We start from the raw sequence: 18,771 nt of genomic DNA on the forward strand, positions 1-18,771 counted from the left end.
GTTTGCTTTTCTTTAAGTACCTGGCATGGATCTCAGTATCAATCAGTTTTTGCGGAACCTTGGACTTGAGCACTTAATTGAGATCTTTGAGAGGGAGCAGGTAAGTTAGTAAACCCAGAGTTGTACCATTACTAGAGAAAAGCTTCTACAATAGCAATGACTTCTTGCTCTCATCATTTTTTCACAGCATCACTGTTTTATTATAGGGGCAGTATAATGCTAGTAAATTATGGAATACTCAGAAGCTTAAATGGGTTGTCTCAGCTTATTAGTCAGCAATGTACTCTTCCCAGCATCCTACTTGCCAGAGTGCACTTCTGATTGACATTTTGAATGAGCGTCATTGCTGCGTCCCTGGCCCAAACGGCACGCAGATAAAGCTTTTACTTTGTAGCATCTGAGGATCCGCACACCTTCAGACCAGAACGTGCCAGCTCTATTGTAAAGAGCTTGTAAGCACTGTGCTCTTTGTCTTTTAGAAATGGCCACTGTTGATAGCCTGCAGAGGTGGTCGTTAACTGGGCAATGAACTGCACGCAATAAAGATTAAAACTCCTTTGTTTTTTGAGAACAGAAAATATTTTTAGTGAATGTAAATTGCAAAGCTGCTTATTTTTACATGCACTTTGTAATTTTAACCATTAAGTTATTTAACTTAAGAATGACCCTTAAAGTAAAGCATAATAAGATCCTTGTTAATAATGACCCTCATAAAACTATCAATATGATGTCCAAATTGTGACAGTAGTGTAGAGGAGAGCAAAAGCAAGGCAGAAGTGTGCTTTGTGCTGTGAAGGTCAGTTCTTTCAGCCACCAATCGCTCTTTCCGCAATGTGTTGTACATTCTGTGTCTGGTCTGCTTACAGATAACAATAGATGTTCTAATTGAAATGGGACACAAAGAATTCAAGGAAATCGGTATTAATGCATATGGGCACAGACATAAAATCATAAAAGGTGTGGAGAGGCTGGTATCAGGCCAACAAGGTAAACTTTATACCTTTTTATTCCTTTTTGTATCCAATGAAATATTTAAAGTTATATCAACTCGTACAAGGATGAGCTAATGACGTTCAGGTTTGATCAGTGTATGATCTCATGGTTATGTATTGATGATGCTCATCACAAATTTAACGCAGTTCATCACATATAAACTCTAATAGCCGTGGATGTGATGTAAAGGTTTTACTTTTATTGATTTATGGTTTTGCTGGAATTTCTAGGGTTGAATCCATACTTGACACTGAATACATCTAACAGTGGGACTATATTAATCGACCTTGCTCCAGATGATAAGGAATTTCTATCCGTGGATGAAGAGGTATTGTTTCGTTTGTGATCCTACCAATCATCACTCTTTCTTAATTTAATATACGCGCAGAGACCGATAGACAGCTGCCCAGAAAGCAGAACTAAAATAGGGGGCTAGTAACCATGCAAATGCTAAAGTAATTATATTGGTTGTTTGGACAGACTTGTAAGTCCACAGAAAATTACCTTTATGTGAAGTCCGTTGTGACCATATGTGTCATGGGTTATTTTACACACAGACTCAAACTCAGTGCTGCAGTTAAAAAAAAAAAAATAAATAAATGCAGCGAGACATGTAAACTGAAATGGAGACTTAGTGATGCTGCCGGTAAATGCAAAAAAAGATATTGTTTCTAGATATATAAAGGAATTCCTGTGTATACCATATATATATTTAGCACTCCCTTAGTGCCGTTTGGTTCAAAATAGTAGAGGTTATGCAGATACATGCATCATAATGCTAGTTGGAACAAGATTACTGCTGCACTAACAAAAGTATGCATCCAGAATAAAACAATATATATTTTTGAATTAAATGAAGGGATACATTAACACACATAACATTAACACACATACAGCACATTAAATATAAGGTATATTAATGCAGTGCGTTTTTTTTATACCTGCAGCATTGAATTTCAGCCTTTGTGTAACATACCCCTTATAAGACACATGGTCACCCCAGACCTCACATAAAGGTGGATTTCTGTGGACTTATAAGTCTGTCCAAACAACATATATATATGTAATTACTTTAGCATTTGCAATGTTACTAGCCCTCCATTTAAGTTTGGCAGTTCTCTCAGTCCTCAGCGTGGTAGCGATCTTGCATATCGATTTATCCATCAACAACCAGCACACAGAACCGTTTTCTCAACCAGCAGCTATATCTAGAGGAGAAGAGAAGCACCAGTGTTGTATTTGTAGTTCTCTACTTATATAACATACTAGTAACTTACAAAAAATATGTGAAATCCCCTGCATTGAGTGGTTCAAAGTGCTGCAAAATCTTACCTTCCTTTTTATGGTTGCACCGTGTAAGCTCTGCTGTGATGCGACGAAGCCGGCAGTGGGTTATAGTGACACGGTTTCCTTCCATTAGTGAACACTGACCAGAACTTATTTGGGCAACACTAGTGATTATTAGTAGCTATTAATGAAGTCAAACTTGCTATAAAAAGCTTTTCAAAAGTGTATATTGATGCATGTTTGATATTCAGATGCAGAGCACAGTCAGGGAACATCGAGACGGGGGCCACGCAGGTGGCGTCTTTAACAGATACAACATCCTAAAGGTAACGTGATGCGTCTTCAGCAGTTTTGTGCATGATGTAGACCTGGTTGATTATACGGTAATAATAACTGTCATTGTAACAATCTAGATTCAGAAGGTGTGCAATAAAAAGCTCTGGGAAAGATACACTCACCGGAGAAAAGAAGTTACAGAGGAAAACCATAATCACGCTAATGAAAGAATGCTCTTTCACGGTGAGTCTCTGAAATGTTGTGTAACTTGTGTCTCTGGGGAACGTGAAAAACATAGGTGATGGATTACCGTCCAGGGTGAAATCCAATCACTTCACTGCACGTGGGATAAAACGTTATTAATGAACATATGACAAATGTAAATTGAGTGGTAAACACATCCGTGCAGCGTTTCTAGTTTATTTTTAAATATTTTCTATGTCAGCTCATTTTTCTCCTACACCTCATTGGGGGACACAGACAGTGGGTGTTATGCTGCTTGCCATTAGGAGGATACTAAGTAAACCAGAAAAAAAGTTAACTCCTCCCCTGCAGTATACACCCTCTCGCTGGATAAGATATCTCCAGTTCATGCTTAGTGTCTGTAGGAGGCACTTGGGTTTCAGACCCCACCATTTTTATTTTATTTTTGAATTTTTCTGTAAATTTTTATTTTTTAATTAACGGAGTGAAGGGTGCGACAGTTCCTTTCTACGGCCCGCTCTCCCCCGAACCAACAACAGACAAGCACGCGGAGTATACCTCCCCATACACTTTCCTGCGACATTTGGGGCTGATTCCTCTAGCAATTTTGGCGATGATCCTTACGACCGGAGTTCGGGATTCCATGGACAGCGCTTACGGATATGAGGGCAGGCGCAATGGAGAAGACTGGACAGCGCTTACGTAGGCCCTGAATCAGCCCCATAGCTCTCCATCCCCCTATGATAGGGAGTATCGATTGAGCATGGCCCCTTTAAGAACGCCTCCAGCTCTGCTACTTCAGCCCAGGAGATGAGAGCCTGCATGGATGGGCGGACAGCGCCGAGCACTGGAGTTGAGGTATGGGGTCGGGTCCTGGCCCTTGGGAGAAGCGCCCCCCCCCGCGCTACCGCGGGTAGCCCGAAAGATTTAGCCCCCTGCTAGGCTGCAATTTTAATAGCGCCGCCCGTGCTATTATCGCCGCCCTGGCGCCCCTCATCCCTGACAAGACGCGCAACTATAATCTCGGGGGCCATATCCTTTTACCAGCCTGCTCTGGAAGCTGTGAGGCGAGCATTCTGCCGGATACCGGTGACACCGCAGGGCCACCGCTATTCCTCCCGGGGGACACAGCATAGGACCCGGGTAAGCTGCATCTGCCCTCAGATAAAGCTTAACTCCTTCCCGGCACGTTCCCTGCAGCAGACTCTGCCGTTAACCCTTTCAGGAACTCTATGTCTCAATCTAAGGAGGCTAAACGGGCGGCTAAAAAGCACACTGCGATTTTTACCGTGTGTACCACTTGCAAGTTTGCCCTACCCATTGCACAGACTAATCCGTTATGCACAGACTGCGACCCGGCCTGCGCTCAATCTACCCTCGTCTCCGCTGCTGACGGGCCTCCTGCGTTTAGTACCCCTGAATGGGCTCCGTCCCTGTCACGGTCGGTGGAGTCTCTGACCCAGGCTATATTCTCTCTCCGGGAGGACTCTTTAAAGCCAGAAGGTGTCCCCCCCCACCCCGGAGGAAGGCTCTGGCGTCGGCCGGGAATCGTCCATCAGCAGGGGCCGTACTCGGTCAAGGGATGGTCAGGTCTCTAGAAAGCGGACCCATGACGCATCCCCTAGTCCCGTTAGCGCCTCTGCATCTGCGACTCCTGTCTCTCGTGCTCCCTCTCCTGGAGTTCTTAGCGAGCACGACTCTGAATTCGAATCTGACACGTCAGCCCCTCAGAATCCCCCAACTGATCAGGAGTCGCTTGATTCTCTTATAGAATCAGTCAACAGGATTCTGAAGTTGGATTAGGATAATGTTCCCGCACCAGCAAATCCTATCTCACTTAAAACCAAGCGTGTGCGCAGGTTATTTCTCGTTCGCCTTATTGGGGGACACAGAGACCATGGGTGTATGCTGCTGCCACTAGGAGGCTGACACTATGCACAAAAAAGGTTAGCTCCTCCTCCGCCGTATACACCCCACCGACCGGCAGGAAATTCCTCAGTTTAGCTTAGTGTCAGTAGGAGGTGGACACGGGTCTTTTATTAGACCCATATCTACCTCAGTGTGCGTCGTTTCTTTGCAGGTTCCGGAGGGATACGGAGTGAACAGTCACATCCGTACTCCCACAAAGAGACTATGAGTATGGCGTGTACTGCCACCCCGTATCCTCATAGGTCTCCGCAGCAGGACCAGGAGCCTCGCACAAGTAGGTGCCAGCCGCACGGACGGTCCTTGCCCCCCGCCTCCCACCCTCTCGCCTACCAGAGCCTGAAGGTTGGATGAGGTGCGGATTTCATAGAGACAGACAGCGTGGGATTTTCAGGTACCTTTATTGTAAGGCCCCCTGCCTGGGTGAGTATGTCAGTCTTCCCCCGGCGTTTTCTCTTGGAGCGGTCGCCAGGGGGACCACGTTAGGGTCCCTGCACGCCCCGCATCCCCCCACGGTCACCGCATCCATGCAGGCCCCGGGTCTTCATGGGCCTCGTTCTGCGCTTCCCCCCCTTTTTTCCATCTCGGCAGGGGTAGCGCTGGAGTCGGGCAGTTCTGGGCAGGGACGCGGCCCGGTGTTGCGACGCGTCTTCCGCGCCGACCCCCTGCTGACAGGCGGCCACCGCAACTAATTTAGGCCCCGGCTTGTGTTCGGGCCTACCGCAGCGTCGCGGCCACGCCCCCCGCCCCTTTCTTCTAAGCGGGCTTCTCTCCCGCTCTCCCCAGGCCCTCCCCCCGCCTTTCCCTCTCCTGCCCAGCATATTATGGCTAGAGGGCAGCAATTATTAACCCTGCGAGGAGCTCCGCCCTTCCCCGGGACCCGCGCTTTTCTACAGGCAGGCGCCATCTTCACAGCCTGCCAGCCGGACGCAGCTGGAGACGCTCCCCAGCCCCTGAGCAGTTTCTGCAAGCAGCTTTTTGCCTCTTTGGGACGGCCAGCCGGACTTCTCCCTGATCTGCATCCCCGGACAGGTCGAGCAGCATCGCTTTTGGGGACACCGGACCGTGAGTAGCTCTGCACGGCAGACTGACCCTTCTCCGCCCTCTGTCCCCCAACCTTCCGGCACTACCTCAGGGGTCAGTCCTCTCCCCTCTGCCTGGACTGTAGCAATCCAATCCAGCCCGACGCCGCTCAGGAGCCATCCATAGCCCCAGGGGTGAGTGAGCCCCCCTTGCCGGGTTGGGCCTCCTCCCTATCACAGTCGGTGGCAGACCTCACCAAGGTGTCTCAGTCCCTAGTAGCCGTTCTGGATAAGTTGCCCTTGGGAGCTTCTGCGGGACCTAGCACGTTCCAGGACGTCCCATCTGAGCCAGCCAGTGTCAGTCGCAAGAGACCCAGGCAGGATCTCCAGGCGGAGTCCTCTCCTCGCCCTACCTCACCCCATGCTCCCCAGCAGTCTCCCTCTCGGGCCTCCTCTCCCGAGTCAGGTGAAGCGCTTTCAAAATCTGAAGGGGTCTTAGAGCTGGATTCGGATCAGGATGCGAACATGAAGGTTACGGTGCAGAACCTCATTGCCGCGATTCACCATACCTTCGACATCACTGACGCCCCTGCGAAATCCTCAGATCAGGAGGTTTCGTTCAGACGGGCGGAAACACCTTCCAGGGTGTTTCCCTTTCATTCCGAGTTTGGGAAGATTTTTACCAAGGAAAGGGAAGATCCGACTAGACGCTTTCAAAGAGGAAAGCGTCTCGGCGTGCTGTATCCGTTCGCTAAAGAGCTCACGGACAACTGGGCCGCTTCTCCTTCAGTGGACCCTCCCGTATCCAGACTCTCTAATAATACTGTTCTTCCGCTGTCGGGTGTAGCGTCTCTAAAAGATTCTAATGACAGAATCATATAATCCCTAGCAAAGTCTGCCTTCGAGGCGGCATCTGCGGCGGTATGTCCAGTCTTTGCTTCATCTTGGGCAGCAAAGGCTATATCCGCTTGGGCAGAGGACCTTCGGCAGGGCATTCTGGATAAGGCACAACCGGAGCATTTGGCCGATCTCGCCAATCAGATTTCCCATGCGGGGGATTATCTGCTTTCTGCTTCCTTGGATGCCGCATCTTGCGCGGTTCAGGCGTCAAGCAACATCGTGGCAATCCGACGTACAATTTGGCTCAAGGCCTGGCAGGCGGACTTGTCCTCTAAAAAGTCTGACTAATCTGCCTTTTCAAGGAGTGCGTCTCTTTGGGTCCCAATTGGACCAGATTATTAAGGACGCTACCGGAGGTACGAGTTCTCTTCTCCCCCAATCCAAGCCTCGCAGACCTCCTCCAAGGCGTCAGTTCCGTCCCTTTCGGTCTTTCCGCCGTTTCAATGCGGCGGAAAACCCTTCCAACCAGCAAAGGCCACAAGCACGTCAGGAAAGAAAGAAGGTCTCCTTCAGGCCCACTCCGTCCTGGCGGTCCCACTCTTCCCAGGGAAGACCACCCAGATCTAGATCTGGACGGTCTACGTCCGCATGACTATCATCGGTCTTCCGTGGGTCCCTTCCAATTGGGAGGTCGACTTCTTTTCTTCAGCGACGTCTGGTTCGCCTCAGTAGAGGACGCTTGGGTCAGAGAGGTTGTATCGACAGGATACAAAATAGAGTTCGTTTCTCTTCCACGGGATCGCTTCTTCCATCCCGTCCGCCACGGGATCCTGCCTTGATCCCGGGGTTCGGTTCGGCCATCGCCTCTCTCCTCAGCTCCGGGGTGATTGTGCTCGTTCCCGAATCGGAACGATTCACAGGGTTTTATTCAAACCTGTTTGTGGTGCCGAAAAAGGACGGGGCGGTTCGACCCATCTTGGATCTCAAGTTACTCAACAAGAGAGTTCGCCTCCGCCACTTCCGGATGGAGTCGGTTCGCTCGGTGATTGCCTCCATGAAGGAGCAGGAATTCATGTGTTCCATAGACATCCAAGATGCCTATCTACAAGTGCCCATATTTCCCGGACATCCGAAGTTCCTGTGGTTTGCGATTCACCACGAACATTATCAGTTCGTCGCGCTCCCTTTTGGGCTCGCCACCGCTCCCAGGGTCTTCACGAAGATTATGGCAGCGTTGATGGCCTTGTTGAGGATCAGAGGTCTTGTTCTTTTTCCGTATCTCGACGATATTCTGATCAAGGCTCCCTCCTTTCATCAGGCCCGCCTTAGTGTGGCGATCGTTCTAGACACCCTGTCCAGTTTTGGGTGGATCGTCAACCGGAAAAAGTCCTGTCTGATCCCTACTCAACGCCTTGTGTTTCTGGGCCTTCTTTTTGACACTCGTCGGTCAAGGGTATTTCTCCCACAAGACAAGATTCTTTCCCTGCAGCAGGGCGTCCGATCACTACAGATCGCACGGTTTTCATCTCTCAGGACAGCCATGAGGATTCTGGGGAAGATGGTGGCAGCAATAGAGGCAGTTCCCTTTGCCCAGTTTCACGCCAGGCCCCTCCAGCAGGCCATTTTGTCCAGGTGGAACAGGTCGGCTCTGTCTCTGGATCGTCCGGTTCGTCTTTCATGCCGGATCAAGCGGTCTCTCAACTGGTGGTTGACGTCTCCCCTCATTCTCTCGGGGCGGTCCTTTCTTCCCAGATTGGCACAAAGGACGCCAGCCTCATCGGCTGGGGTCCAGTGTTCCGCAATCACACTGTTCAGGGTCGATGGTCGACTCAGGAATCAGCTCTGCAGATCAATGTCCTAGAGATACGAGCGATCCTTCTGGCTCTCGTCCACTGGGAACGGCGCCTCAAGGGCCTGCCTGTCAGGATTCAAACAGACAATGCCACAGCGGTGGCGTATATCAACCGACAAGGGGGGACACGGAGTGTCTCAGCCCTGGCGGAAGTGTCCAGAATTCTTCAATGGGCAGAGACCTTTGTTCCAACAATTTCCGCGGTTCACATTCCCGGCGTGGACAACTGGGCCGACGATTTTCTAAGCCGCGAGGGTCTCGCGGCAGGGGAATGGTCCCTACATCCGGAGGTGTTTCATCTGCTCTGCCGTCGGTGGGGAACCCCGGACGTAGACCTCATGGCGTCTCGCCTCAAAAGGAAGGTACCACAATTCGTGTCCAGGTCTCGGGACCCCCTGGCAGTGGGCGCCGACGCTCTGGCCGTTCCTTGGTCACAGTTCGAGCTCCCCTACCTGTTCCCTCCCCTGCCTCTTCTTCCCAAGCTGTTGAAGAAAATCAAGGCAGAAGGGATTCCAGTCGTCCTCATCGCCGCGAATTGGCCCAGAAGGTCTTGGTTCGCGGACATTGTCAACCTTCTCGCGGACGCCCCCTGGAAGCTTCCCGACAGGGCAGATCTGCTGTCGCAAGGCCCGATTTGCCACCCCAATTCTCGGTCGCTCAATTTAACGGCTTGGCTGTTGAGACCGAGGTTTTGAAACGGGCAGGATTCTCTGACCGAGTGATTCATACCATGATCCGCGCCAGAAAGCCTTCCTCTTCCAAGATCTATTACCGTACTTGGAAAGCCTATTTCTCCTGGTGTGAGGCCAATGACATCGAGGCCATGGTTTTTTCGCTTCCTTCTGTTCTGGCGTTTCTTCAGACAGGGCTGGATGCGGGGCTTGCTCTCAGTTCCTTGAAGGGTCAAGTTTCGGCACTGTCCATTTTATTTCAGAAGACGCTGGCCTCCCGGCCCCAGGTCAAAACCTTTCTTCAGGGTGTGGCTCACACGGTTCCTCCGTACCGAGCGCCCGTGGATCCTTGGGATCTTAATTTCGTTCTTGGGGTTCTGCAAGGTCCTCCTTTTGAACCTCTCAGGGATGTTTCCCTTGCCCTCCTTTCTTGGAAGGTGGCCTTTCTGGTGGCCATTACTTCCATCCGACGTGTGTCAGAATTAGCGGCACTTTCTTGCCGCTCTCCCTTTTTGGTACTTCATCAGGACAAGGTAGTTCTGCGGCCTCCGCCCTCTTTACTTCCGAAGGTGGTATCTTTGTTTCACCTCAATGAGGACATTGTTCTGCCATCCTTCTGCCCGAGCCCAGCTCATCCTCGGGAGCGATCCTTGAACAAGCTGGACCTGGTCAGGGCATTGAGAGTCTATCTAGCCAGGACATCTTCCTTGCGGAAGTCAGACTCTCTGTTTATCATTCCAGACGGTGCAAGGAAAGGTCACCCAGCCTCAAAGGCCACTATTGCTCGCTGGATCAGATCGGCAATTTTGGAGGCATACCGGGTCAAGCATCGTGCAGCTCCTTCAGGGATCAGAGCGCACTCTACCCGGGCGGTGGGTGCCTCCTGGGCGGTGCGCCACAGAGCTTCCACGCTGCAGCTTTGCAAAGCTGCAACGTGGTCTTCGGTTCACACTTTTGTGAAATTCTACAGGGTCCACAGCTACGCTTCGGCGGACGCCAGCCTAGGTAGAAGGATTCTGCAGGCCGCGGTGGTGAGTCCACTGGCCTGATGGAAGTTTGTTTCCCACCCCAGGGACTGCTTTGGGACGTCCCATGGTCTCTGTGTCCCCCAATAAGGCGAATGAGAAAACAGGATTTTTTGGGTTGCTTACCGTAAAATCTGTTTCTCGGAGCCTTCATTGGGGGACACAGCACCCTCCCATGTTCTACAACTCCTGTTTGTCGATTGGTTACAGTTGAGTTGTTCGTTCTGTTTTCAATCTATTCCGTTACTTCTCCTACTGCTTTCTCACTAACTGAGGAATTTCCTGCCGGTCGGTGGGGTGTATACGGCGGAGGAGGAGCTAACCTTTTTTGTGCATAGTGTCAGCCTCCTAGTGGCAGCAGCATACCCCCATGGTCTCTGTGTCCCCCAATGAAGGCTCCGAGAAACAGATTTTACGGTAAGCAACCCAAAAAATCCTGTTTTACCAGCCATCCGGACTTTAAGGAAACCGTCCAGAAACAGAGATTGTCCGCATGAGCGGTTCACAGGGCAAAAGTCTACTTAGGCTAAATACCCTTTTGATCCAGACCTAATGAAGGATTGGTTACAGAAACCCTCCCCCCCCACCCCGGTAGACCTGCCTGTATCGCGTCTTGCTTCAAAAACGCTTCTATCCGTTTCTGAGGGTTCCTCAATCGGAAACCCCTCCGATTGAGGATCGTCAGATTGACTACCTTGCCTGTTCAGGTTTTTGAAGCTTCAGCAGCAGCGCTTTTTCCATCTTTCGCGGCAATTTGGGTCACTAAGGCAATGGCCGCTTGGGCAGAAGTCCTGATTACTTCCAGGCCACCAATCTTCCTCCGGAGGCAACCACGGTCGCCAGGCAGATAATTCACGCAGCAGACTTTGTATTGGACGCCTCTTTTGATGCCGCCAATTGCGCTGCCCAAACTCCCGCTAATGCGATCTCCATTAGAAGAGCCCTATGGCTCCGCGACTGGCAGGCGGATGCCACATCTAAAAGATCGTTGACTTCTCTCCCCTTTCAAATGGGTTGTCTTTTCGGAGAGAAACTGGATCAGCTTATTTCTGATGCTACCGGAGGAAAAAGCAAATTCCTTCCTCAACAAAAGGCTCTTCGGCCGTTTCGCAACCAACAGCCAACGCGCTTTCGATCTTTTCGCAACAACTCCGGTTGGTCCTCGTCTACCTTCTCTTCCGGATCAGGTCCGTCTCCGCTCGGAGACAGAGGCTCCCAGGTCTCATACAGACCTAACCGCTCTTGGAAACCCAGGCCTAGGTCTTCTGGATCCAGGGGAGCCAGATCTCATAGATCTACCCAATGACTTGTTGCGGTATCCGGCGGATGCCGACTTTCCTTCAGCCACACCTGGCTCGCGGTCGTCCACGACAAGTGGGTCAGGGAGCTGGTGTCCTCCGGATACAAGATAGGTTTTCCTCTCCCCCTCCAACTCGCTTTTTCCTTTCCTCTCCCCCCAAGGGAAAGACAAGAGCCTTCCTTCGGGCTGTTCAGGCTCTCTTAAAGGACGGAGTCATCATTCCGGTCCCTCATCACGAAAGGTTCAGAGGATTTTATTCAAACCTTTTTGTGGTTCCAAAGAAGTTAAATCAGTTTGCCACGGTTCGGCGATTCCGAATGGAATCTCTCCGATCAGTTGTCGCTTCCATGGAAAAAGGAGTGTTCCTAGCATCCATCGACATCAAGGACGCTTACCTTCACATTCCGATCTGCCCGTCTCGCTGCAGTTCCTGCGTTTTGCAGTTCACGAGGAACACTTCCAGTTCGTTGCCTTGCCCTTCGGACTCGCCACTGCCCCCAGGGTCTTTACCAAGGTCATGGCTGCTGTCATGGCCATTCTCCACTCTCGGGGAGTAGTGGTGTTACCGTATCTGGACGACCTGCTCATCAAGGGTCCGTCCCTTCCAGCCTGTGAGGAATCCGTGGAGATAACAGTAAATACACTTTCGCGCCTGGGGTGGAAGGTAAGCTTCGCAAAGTCTTCCTCGAAACCGGCTCAGCAGATTTCCTTTTTAGGAATGATCTTGGACACTTCCCCCCGGGTTGGTCATTCTCCCTCCAGAAAAGACGCAAGCCTTACAACAGGCAGTGCAAACTCTTTCTGTCCAGCTTCTCACTCCATTCGTTTCAGCATGGAAAGATGGTAGCTGCGATGGAAGCAGTTCCATTTGCACAGTTCCATCTCCGTCCATTACAACATGCGTTGCTGTTAGCTTGGGACAAGAACCCTTTCTCCCTGGACCGTCGGATTCTTCTGTTCTTGCGGGTCAGGCAAGCCCTCAGGTGGTGGACTCTGAGGTCCTCCCTGAATCAAGGGAGGTCTTTTCTCCCAGTAAGATGGTTGGTTGAAACCACCGACGCAAGTCTTCTCGGCTGGGGTGCGGTCTTTCGTCACCACACGGCACAGGGTCGTTGGTCGACCCGAGAGTCACGTCTCCCCATCAACATTTTGGAGATACGAGTGATCAGATTTGCTCTACGGAGTTTCCACCATCTCCTCGCAGATCACCACATCAGGATCAAATCCGACAACGCCACAGCTGTAGCGTATATCAACCGCCAGGGAGGTACCCGGAGCAGGATGACCATGCACGAAGTGAGTCACATCCTCCATTGGGCCGAGACCCAACCATTCATCCATCTCAGCAATCCACATCCCAGGCGTAGAAAATTGGGCGGCAGATTTCCTCAGTCGCCAAGGCATTGCCTCGGGAGAGTAGTCTCTTCATCCGGAAGTCTTTCAGCAGATTTGTCGTCGTTGGGGGACTCCGGATGTGGACCTCATGGCCTCAAGACTAAACAACAAGGTGTCTCGGTTCATTGCCCGATCGCGCGATCCATGCGCCATCGGAGCGGACACCCTAGTTCTGCCATGGCACCGGTTCCGGCTCCCGTACATCTTTCCCCCTCTTTGCTTGCTTCCGAGAGTCATCAAGAAGATCAGAGCGGAGGGTGTACCAGTGATCCTAGTCGCGCCAGATTGGCCACGCCGAGCTTTGTATGCAGAACTAATACAACTAGTCGCCGACGTCACCTGGCGACTTCCAGATCACACGGATCTGCTTTCTCAGGGCCCGATTTACCACCAGAACTCCGGGGCCCTGTCTGACGGCGTGGCCATTGAATCCTGGATTTTTGCACAGGCTGGGTTCACTCACGACGTGATTTCCACCATGATTAGTGCTAGGAAGCCTGTGTACAGGCGTATCTATCACCACACCTGGAAAATCTTTTCATGGTGCAAGGATCATGGTCGATCCCCTCTAGTGTTCTCCATTCCGGCCATATTGGAGTTCCTTCAATCCGGATTAAACTCAGGCCTCGCGCTTACCTCACTCAAGGGCCAAATTTCTGCCTTGTCAGTGCTTTTCCAATGCAAAATTGCCACCAAACCTCAGGTCAAGACGTTCATTCAAGGCGTTTCCCATGTGGCGCCTCCTTATAGAAGGCCATTGGAAACATGGAACCGTAACCTGGTTCTCGGGGCCCTTACAGGAGGTCCCTTTCGAACCGCTTCAGGACGTGTCATTGACCGTCCTCTCTTGGAAGGTGGTTTTTCTAGTGGCAATTACGTCAATCAGATGAGTTTCGGAATTGGCAGCCCTGTCCTGCCGCTCTCCGTTCCTGAATTCTCATCAGGACAAAGTAGTTCTCAGGACGTCCCCGTCCTTCCTGCCCAAGGTCGTCTCCTCTTTCCATCTCAACGAGGAAATTGTTTTGCCTACCTTTTGTCCGGCGCCAGTCCATCGCATGGAGAAGGCCCTCCACACCCTGGATGTGGCTAGGGCACTGAGACGGTACATCTCGAGGACGGCTCCCTTCCGCAGGTCAGATGCCCTGTTCATACTTCCAGAGGGGCATAGGAAAGGTCTAGCCGCTTCAAAGGCAACGCTAGCCAGGTGGATTCGCTCAGCGATTCAGGAATCCTACCATGTCAGGAACGCGCCTGTCTCAGCGGGGATTAAGGCGCACTCTACCCGGTCAGTGGGTGCCTCTTGGGCCATTCGGCACCAGGCCTCGGCAGAACAGGTCTGCAAGGCTGCGACTTGGTCTAGTCTGCATACTTTTACAAAACATTACCAAATTCATTCTCAGGCCTCTGCAGATGCAGCTCTCGGCAGACATCCTGCAATCGGCATTACCTCAGTTTTTTGACTCAGTGGTACATGGGGTATTAGCAGATGTATGCTCCCCACCCAGGGACTGCTTTAGGACGTCCCACTGTCTGTGTCCCCCAATGAGGCGTAGGAGAAATAGGGATTTTTGTGTACTCACCGTAAAATCCTTTTCTCCAAGCCATTCATTGGGGGACACAGCACCCGCCCTGTTTAGCCTACTGGCTCATTTGTAGCATTCTTAGGTTTTGACATAGTTATGGTTATTGTTGACTGTTTAAGCTCCTACTGCTTTTTTCACTGAACAGGAGATATCTTATCCAGTGAGAGGGTGTATACTGCAGGGGAGGAGTTAACTTTTTTTTTTTTTTGTTTACTTAATGTCCTCTTAGTGGCAAGCAGCATAACACCCACTGTCTGTGTCCCACAATGAATGGCTTGGAGAAAAGGATTTTACGGTGAGTACACAAAAATCCCTATATTCTGCCATTGATTTCTTCTGTTTGTCCTCAATCTCATCAATGGTAGATTATAAGAATGTAGACGCTAAGGGGGCGATTCATTAAGGTGCTTCCTCCAGAAATCTGGTGTAAATTCTTAAACAATTTGGGGTGGATCCTAAATTTTTATCATATATACAACATTTGAACTCTGGGCCTCATGCTAAAATAAGAACCAATGGTCTTTTATCTGGTATTGGAAGAAGGAAAATACCAAGGGCCGTATTTCTGATGTTTACAGACTTCTAAATAATTTTTTTTTGAAATTCCCTTCATTAGCTAGCTAAAAATGGGAGGAAGCTATAGGGTCGATTTTAGAAGATCAGTGGAGTCTGGCATTACAGTTGATACCTCAATTATGTTTAAATGAAGCGCAGAGATTTTCTCAAATTATATTAATGCATAGGAAATGCAAGACGCCCCAATTCTTATTTAGTATAGGGTATAGAACTGATGCGGAGTGTCCAAGATGTAAAAAGGATGATGCGGATATGTCGGGAACTAGGAGGATACTGGAAAGGAGTTTTGTCTATCATAAAGAAAGTCTATAAAATTGTTATTCAACCAGATCCCAAAAAATGTCTATTGGGAATATTAGAGGATGACATGGAATTTGATGCAGTAACTATAGGAATTTCACGCATTTTATTCAAGGCCAGGAAACACATTGCATCCAAACGGATTAATCCCTTTACCTCCATTGATTAGCGATGTGAAAAATAGGATAAATAATATTAGACTGGAAAAAACTATATACAAAAAGCGAAACATGATGAATAAATTTAAGAAAATGTGGGGTCCATGGTTGGATACTTCTGGAATGCCATCAAGAGGATTGTTATTGAGAGGCAATTAGACCTACTGGGGGGGAGCAGGGCGAAGCTGGACCTCATACCTCACTATGATAGGTGAATGATTTTATCAGGTGTTTTGGGTGATGTTATATATTTAGGCCTATAATAGAAATGTTTTATATAAGAATTCTATCTTCTACAGGAAAATAAGATCACACTATTTTGATTGTAAGGTATAATGAATGTGAATTACTGGACAGCGTTGAGCTAGAGTGTTAGCTTTTACTGAAACGTCTGTTTGTTACCCTTAGGTTATTATGTTTGGATATGGTACTGTATGTTTCAGACTATAAGACGCACCCAGCTTTTAGAGGTGTAAAATAGGGAAAAAAAATATTTGAAGCAAAAAATGTAAAATATTTAATAACATACTATTATATGTGATGTTGTTATATATAATAGTATGTCATTATGTTGGACGCTGTGGGTAAAAGTTGGTATTTTGAGAAGAGTATGGGGTCTGTAAAGTACTATATGAAGACTCTGGAGGGTGAGTATAAGGGCCCCGTCACACACAGCGACGCACCAGCGATCCCGACAATGATATCACCTTGCTATCGGCACCAGCGGCACGGGGGTAACAAGCGACGCACGTCGCTTAGTTACCCACTGTGTACCTTAGTTACCAGCGCGCTGGTGCAGGGAGCTGGTAACTAAGGTACACATCGGGTTTCTAAGCGGCGCGCGGCACTTAGAAACCCGATGTGTACCTTGGTTACCAGCTCCCTGCACCAGCGCGCTGGTAACTAAAGTACACATCGGGTTTCTAAGTGCTGCGCGCCGCTAAGAAACCCAATGTGTACCGGGGCACAGAGCTTATATTTAAAGCACCACTCGAGTGCTGAAAAATAACACTGGATTCCTGCTTTAAGATCCCATGGGAGAACTATAACTCCCAGCATGTCCTGTAGATCATATGGCATGCTGGAAGTTATAGTTCACCACAGGAGTGGCAGCGTGCTTTTTTATGTGTTGTAAGTACTAAACTTTTAATTAATTCTTGCTTGTACAGGCTGTGCTCACATCAGTGCAGGTCCTACAGCCAGCCAGCCACGCTAGAAATCAAAGTATCTCTACAACTTACAGGACCTGTGGTGAGGTAATGAAGGGCCGGAGCATCACATGAGTGCACAGAGCTCTCCCTCTTATTACCTCACCACATGTCTAGTAAGAGGAAGCTGCATTGTCTGCCTGTGGTGATATAAAGAATAGAGAGGTCTCTGTGCTGTCATGTGATGCTCCAGCCTGCCCTCTTCATTACCTCACCACAGGTCCTATGATGGTGGGAGCACTCAGCATCATCACAGCCTGCGCTATGCTGTCAGGTATGTGATTCCAGTGGCACCCTGCTCCTGCCGCCTCCTTCTCCACCAGACACACGATCTCCCCAGTCGCTGCAGAAATCCGGTGCTGGAGAAACCACGTGGATCCGTTGTTTAAGTGAAAGAATATTCATTTGCGCTCCCCACCCACTGCTTGACAGGTCGATGGGGAAGCGGCTAATGAATATTCCTTCACTTTAAGCTTCAGGACCACGTGGTTTCCCCAGCGCCGGATTCCTGCAGCGGTAACATTTTCCTGCCTCCTGTGAGTGCGATCCCACTCCGCCGCTGCCCCCTCCCCACATGTTGCATTCGGACCATAAGAAGCATCCCTCACTTTCCTCCCAAATTTGGAGGGGAAAAAAGTGCATCTAATGGTCCTAAAAATATTGTAGTTTATGTGAAGGTTGCTAATGTTTGTAGCAAAACTAAATGATAAAAAATTGTTTCAATAAAAATGGTAGCGTAACATACCCTCCTCACCATTGATTTGTGGTGTGCTTAATCTTTCACAGGTTCCCCATTCGTAAATGCCATTATTCACAAGGGATTTGATGAAAGGCACGCTTACATTGGTGGTATGTTCGGAGCTGGCATTTACTTTGCCGAAAACTCATCAAAAAGCAACCAGTATGTTTATGGCATTGGCGGAGGCACAGGATGCCCACTTCACAAGGACCGATCTTGTTACATTTGCCATAGGTGGGTACGCATCTACTTTATGTGGGTAGTGTAATAATAAGAACTGTATTGTGATTTATTTGTGGAAGTTTTCAAATTGACTACACTTGGAGGAAATATTTATAATCTAATGAATAGTTGATTTATTTGTTAAATGTTTACAACAGAAAAGAAAGTAATGTTGCACACCTAGTTGATCACAATGTGCTATTAGTCTTTCCTCCGCTAGAGGGCAGCCTTATCTTGGTTCAGACTAAATGTTAAAGTCCACATGCAAAGAAAATGGCTCAAAATAAGCTCGAGCCACTTCTCATCTCTAGAGTGGAGCAAATATGTTTGGAATCGGTTGCTGTATCTCAATTTGCCATATTCGTACCATATTGTTATTGTACCATACCAAACTTTCCTTCCTCGCCATCACCGAAACCTGGCTCACCCCTTCTGACACAGCCTCTCCTGCTGCACTTTCATATGGTGGCTTCCACCTTTCTCACACCCCCGCCCCAGCAGCAAACATGGCGGAGGAGTTGGTTTTCTCCTGTCAGATACCTGCTCCTTCACCCCAATCCCACTGCCACCCTCTGTTACCCTCCCTTCCTTTGAGGTGCACTCTGTGCGCATCTACTCCCCCTCCAACCTCCAACTGGCTGTCATCTACCACCCCCCCAGGGCCAGCCACCACCTTCTTTGACCACTTCACCACCTGGCTACTTCATTTCCTTTCCGCGGACATCCCTACTATCATCATGGGCGACTTCAACATCCCCATTGACACTTCCCTCTCAGCTTCCACTAAACTTCTATCTCTCACTTCCTCCTTCGGCCTCACTCAATGGTCTTCTACAGCCACCCACAAAGATGGCCACACACTGGACCTCATCTTCACCCGCCTCTACTCCCTATCTAACCTCTCTAACTCACCTCTTCCTCTCTCTGACCACAACCTTCTCACATTCTCTTCCCTCTCCACTCCATGTCTACAATCCCCACCCCATAAACTTTCACACCCTCGCAGAAATCTTAAACACCTTGACCTACACTCATTCTCTGAATCCCTCCTCCCTCTCACAGATATAAGTTCCTTACACAATGTGGATGACGCTGCTGCTCTATATAACACCACAATAGCTGTAGCTTTGGAATCTGCTGCCCCACTTACACATACCAAAGCTCGCAAAATCATCAGACAGCCCTGGCACACCA

At 49.3% G+C, this 18,771-nt stretch overlaps 1 protein-coding gene across 3 annotated transcripts in view; it reads left to right on the forward strand.

Moving 5' to 3' along the window:
* TNKS2 (tankyrase 2) overlaps positions 1-18,771 on the forward strand; it is a 113,953-nt gene that overhangs the window by 75,478 nt on the left and 19,704 nt on the right. For all 3 annotated transcript variants that reach the window (XM_073585933.1, XM_073585934.1, XM_073585935.1), the window contains 6 exons: positions 18-100; positions 867-987; positions 1,224-1,321; positions 2,532-2,606; positions 2,694-2,799; positions 17,403-17,589. In XM_073585933.1, coding sequence (XP_073442034.1) covers positions 18-100; positions 867-987; positions 1,224-1,321; positions 2,532-2,606; positions 2,694-2,799; positions 17,403-17,589 — 670 coding nt within the window. The remainder of the gene's footprint in view (positions 1-17; positions 101-866; positions 988-1,223; positions 1,322-2,531; positions 2,607-2,693; positions 2,800-17,402; positions 17,590-18,771) is intronic.

Source organism: Dendrobates tinctorius, unplaced genomic scaffold (assembly GCF_039654945.1).
Source record: "Dendrobates tinctorius isolate UK_male_01 unplaced genomic scaffold, ASM3965494v1 ptg000089l, whole genome shotgun sequence".
NCBI classification, from domain to species: domain Eukaryota; kingdom Metazoa; phylum Chordata; class Amphibia; order Anura; family Dendrobatidae; genus Dendrobates; species Dendrobates tinctorius.